Here is a 4,979-nt window from a genome sequence, read left to right on the forward strand (position 1 = left end):
ACCTCATCCCGCCCCCTTGACCTGTCCGTCCTCCCTGGACTGACCTATCCCCTTCCTAACTCCCTACCTACACTCACCTTTACTGGTTCCATCCCCGCCTCTTCGACCTATTTGTTTCCTCTCCACCTATCCTCTCCTCTATCCCTCTTCTATCCGCCTCCCACTCTCTCCCTATTTATTTCGGAACCCCCTTCCCCTCCCCCTTTTCTGATGAAGGGTCTAGGCCCGAAACGTCAGCCTCTCTGCTCCTATGATGCTGCTTGGCCTGCTGTGTTCATCCAGCCCTGCACCTTGTTGTCTCGTAGACTCTGACCTAACCTTTTTAGAAACCTATAATTGTGAACTCTTGACCTTAGACAATCTCACAGCCCTGAGTTTTGAAACACAAACTTGGGCAACGCAGGATCCTTACAGTTCAGATAGAGTCTGCAGCGACCTCCTGAAGCGCATCCCCACTCCCACCCCCAGCTCCATCCCCATAACCGCATATTTAGCATGGCCAATCCATTTAATCTGCGCATCTTTTGGACTGTGGGAGGAAACTGGAGCACCCGGAGGAAAACCATGCTACTCCACACAGACAGTCACCCAAGGCTTGAATCAAACCCGGGTACCTGCTGCTATGAGGCAGCAGTGCTAGCCACTGAGCCACCCGTGTCGCTCCCATTGCTTCACCACAGGATTATGACCTTCTCTTTGTGACTTGCACTTTTCACCTCTGGCCTTTCACCTACAAGTCTCACTAAGTAAAATGAGAATGCCTGGCTCAATCACAGTAAACACCCTCTGTGGTCATTTGGATAAACCACACTAGCTACATCCTTACTTCATCCCCAGGGCATCCTGCCCCACAGGCTCACGCCTGTTCTTGTTGCTGCTGTCTTTCTTAAGGGTGAAGCCCTCTGGGAACCACAGCAAGCTCTGCTCCCTCTTGCGTCTTGCCACCAGCACGCCGAGGATCAGGATGACAGTGAGAATGACCGCAGCGACAATCATTAATGGCAGCAGGTTCATGGGGGGTGGTGGCGGTGACAGGCGCTCACCTGGGAGGGGGAAAACAGAAAGAACACAAAAGAAGTGTTAGAGAGGAGGAGGTAAAGCAAAATATTCATGACAGTTCCAAGCTGGGGCAAAAAGGAGGGGGGGTGAGAGGAATCAGGAAGCTCAATGCTCCTGATGATGCCACAAAGCGTCATCGTAAGGAAGCCAGTGATTTACGATGGTCAATTGCATTGATTAAACAAAAATATGTGCTTTCAACATCGGGAGACTGCTATTAAAAATGGCCTCAGAGATCCATCTGTGCCTGTACAATCACTGAGTCACAAAACAATGCCCGTGTGCTCTCAATTCTCACTGAGGGGGTCACACTAGGCTAAGGCTTGGGAAGTACTGGGCAATGGAGCTAATAGCGTTGACCATTACTGATGCCACTCCAGAATTTCTGGAGGTTTCAACAGCTCCCTTGTTCCTCTTGCTGAAACAGCTAATTATCCTGATGGACTGCTGAGTTAGCACCATTGGGATTGCCACTGTGTATACGATGGGCTGAAGGGCTAAACTTGTTGATGATATTCGACAGCTGCATACCCTTGAATGAGTCCTGTGAACATTCCTGTACGTGCTGAAGCCAGCACAATTAACCTGTTTTTCCGTAGTTGTGTTCTTTTCTGTGCCTTGCTGTTTGTTACACTGTATAAGACAGAGAGTTTCGTTCCAAATCGCTGGACTTCACCTCGGACCGGGATCTCGAACGGTGCAAGAGACCACCTAAACCCTCCAGACCAGCTGTTGATTGAGAGGTCCCCAACAGGCAGAAGGGCATGAGGCTTATTGATTTTTCCCCTCTCTTTTTCATTCTTTTTACTTACTTAATAAATGTTCCTTCCTTGTTTCGTCTTTTATTATTACATAATAAATGTTCCCATTTAAGCAGATTGCTGTTGTTGAGTCTCCTCTTAACGACATGTAACCCAATCTGAAAAGAACCGCTTGGATACACTCTGTGATCCAAGACACAATGCCACTTGGATTGTTACAGAACAGAGTCGGCGGGCTAAGTATTTTTGGTGTAATTAACAGCCAACAGCGCTGTTCAAACAGTTGTTGAATAGCAGTTAGGAACCATCATCCAAACTTTTTGCAAGTACAGGTGGTGCTCCATCTAGTGGTGGCATTGGCCACATACATGGCCTTAATGAAATCATAATCCCATGTCATCCCTCCACTTTCAGAACATTTAAACTCGGAATACACTTAAAAATGATGACATTTAAAAGTAGATCTCAATTCCCTATCCCAGTGAGCAGCAGAGGCTTGGTAATTCTATAAATTCAAGTTTGGGTTGGGCAGACCTTTGATCTATAAAGGAGTCCAAGATTGTGGGATCGGCATATCATAGACAGGAAACTGGGGTTAAGGCAACATTCAGATCAACCACAATCTTATTGAATGAGGGAGCAGGCTCAAGGGGCTGAATAGCCTGCTCCTGCTACTTATGATCTTATGTGGTCACCACTGTTTGGAAGCGGTAATGCCATCACAGCAGAGAATGTGCACGATTCATAATGAGAGAATTAGATTTATGTTTGGGAGCAAAGTGCTAGGGTTACTGAGCATCACAGCCACATAAACAAAGGTCTATAGTTATTAAACTCGACAAGCCTTGAGCGAGAACAGAGTCTGTAGGGTGTTGCGCAACACAGGATATTTTGGATCAATCAATATTTAAAACCAAACATTAGCTGTCCACGTAGGGGGCTGAGATTCAGAAAGGCATCTGAAAATCTATTACATTCACACATGGATTAGAAAGCAAATATGGACTTCTTGGGTGGGGCTAAGCAGGCCTTAAAGGAGTGAACATAATGGCCTGAATGGTCTTTTGCTCTTTTAAAGTGAAACAGGGTATTGTGTAGCATCAGGTGAACGAGATATGCAGGGGATTGTGATTTAGAAATCCCATTGTACAGTGTTCTATTAATTGGATACAGTCAAATCATTGCATTAACTTAGTTGTCCCGAGTACCAACTGCACCAATGATCACCATTTAGCTGGTAGGTTTACAGAGAGAGAACTCCTGCTTAGATTTCCAATTGAAAATAATTCTTAAGAAGCAGTTTCATCCATACTAAAGTCATCAGAGAGTGAGACACTTACTATCAACATCCTTGATGGGATAGGGGAAGTGCAGGTTGCCCACTGCAGACAAAGCTCCAATGTAAGCAGCTGCACTCTCTGCTGTTGGGAAACATTCACCTGCTCCTTGGACACACAGGCGATTATCGATCTCCAGGTTCACCTTTGACCTGTCAAGAGAAAATACAACCTCAGACTGTATCTGTGTAATGGGACAGATCAAACAACACCATTCACAGGCTCCCACTGACAGACTGGCACTTGCTTCTCTCACTGCAATTTGCTTATACATCGTGCGTTTCCCCCTCTTTTGCTAGAGTCTGCCTCCCCCATTCTCACCATCTGAATTCCCCACCCACTCCCCCTTGTTTTATCTCCCTTTAGTCTGCCTTACTCCTTGTCTGCTTCCTGCTTTCCCTCTTGTCCAGCTGCTTCTCTTCCCTTTGCCTGATCTCTCCCCAATTTTCTTCGTCCTTGCAGTTTCTATCTCTCTGGATAGAGCTCATGTTTAGGGAGCCCTTGGTCATGGTCTGGGAGTCAGGGTGTGGTGGTGGAATTCAAGCTCCACCAACGGTAACAATCACACAGCGGGATGCTGAAACCTCTTACCCAATGATTTCCTGTTCCAGTTCCCGGGTCACCCTGCGCAGTGGTGCTGAGCGCTTCTTGAGTTGGGAGCTGCTTCCGTAGTATGGGTAGATCATGGCCTGCCCATTGCTGTCAAGTTTGAAGCGCAGGGTGGCATGCAGGATCGAGCCCAGTTTCTGCAGGAAGTTGGTGCTGCTTTTCAGCAGCTCATCAGGTGGCAGCAGCACAATGACAATCAGGGTCCCTTCAGCCAAGCGCTCAGGCACATCAGGGGCACAGTCCAGGCCATCCCAGGCACATTCCTCGTTGTTGCAGCCCTGGTCGCAGAGTTTGTCGGCATAGTGATCAGCACAGTACTTCTCATATAGCGGACTGGTGTAAAAATAAAAACACAGATTAGTGACGATATTTGAATGGTTATTTCATCTCATGGTCTGGCAAACAGACCTCTTGTGGCACTGCTTATGGATCACACATTATGATATAAAGAACAAGAGTATATACTATGTAAGAGTGCATCAGTGTGCTTGTGTATATGCATTTGATTGCGCATGAGCGTGTGTATACACTGAAGAATGGTCACTCATGTGTTCCCAACTGCTTTCACTTGTGTATAAGTGGAACATGTTCAGAGGAAGGGGAGAAAACAAGAGATACCAGGCCTGCAGTGTGCATTATGTAACTTACTAAAGACTTACATGTGACTCCCAATGTTGATCCATCATTATGCATTTCAGTGGCAATTAAATTGTTCATTTAAACTTTTACTAACACTGTACTTGTGAGAATGTATCATTCAACTAACAACTGTTTTGGTAAATGCCTTCAAAATGTTGTTGAATGAGCCTCTATCTTGTTTTTCATTGTTATTGGCACTTGAGTAACAGCAGTGCAACTTATGGTTGTATCTTTTATTAATTGTTATTAAAAATGGCTATCCTCATTATTAACGTTGCTAACCTTTGAACAAATGAGGCAAGAAAATAAATATCCCAGGAAGGTAACAAAAACATCTAGCCAGTAACTTAGGTGAAGAATAAATTAAGGTTGACCTAAATAAAGACTTCTGAGAGGACATTGCTGTATTCTAGAGATGCTATGGTGCTTGAGAATAGAAAATAGGAACCAGAGTAGGCGTTCTAGGAATAGAATGTAGCAGGACAAGAGCTAAACATAAGAGAATTTAAACAGTGATAACAAGGTGTAGAGCTGGATGAACACAGCAGGCCAAGCAGCATCAGAGGAGCAGGAA

At 45.5% G+C, this 4,979-nt stretch overlaps 1 protein-coding gene across 1 annotated transcript in view; it reads right to left on the reverse strand.

Annotated features, from left to right (window-relative positions):
* Positions 1-822: 822 nt before the first annotated feature.
* LOC125481012 (neurogenic locus notch homolog protein 3-like) overlaps positions 823-4,979 on the reverse strand; it is a 16,774-nt gene continuing 12,617 nt past the window's right edge. Inside the window, exons 3-5 of the mRNA XM_048621158.1 lie at positions 3,749-4,099; positions 3,161-3,309; positions 823-1,043 (exon numbers count right to left, since the gene is read on the reverse strand). Of these exons, the coding sequence (XP_048477115.1) occupies positions 823-1,043; positions 3,161-3,309; positions 3,749-4,099 (721 nt within the window). The remainder of the gene's footprint in view (positions 1,044-3,160; positions 3,310-3,748; positions 4,100-4,979) is intronic.

This window comes from Rhincodon typus, unplaced genomic scaffold (genome assembly GCF_021869965.1).
Source record: "Rhincodon typus isolate 14 unplaced genomic scaffold, sRhiTyp1.1 hic_rhity00000071, whole genome shotgun sequence".
Taxonomy (NCBI): domain Eukaryota; kingdom Metazoa; phylum Chordata; class Chondrichthyes; order Orectolobiformes; family Rhincodontidae; genus Rhincodon; species Rhincodon typus.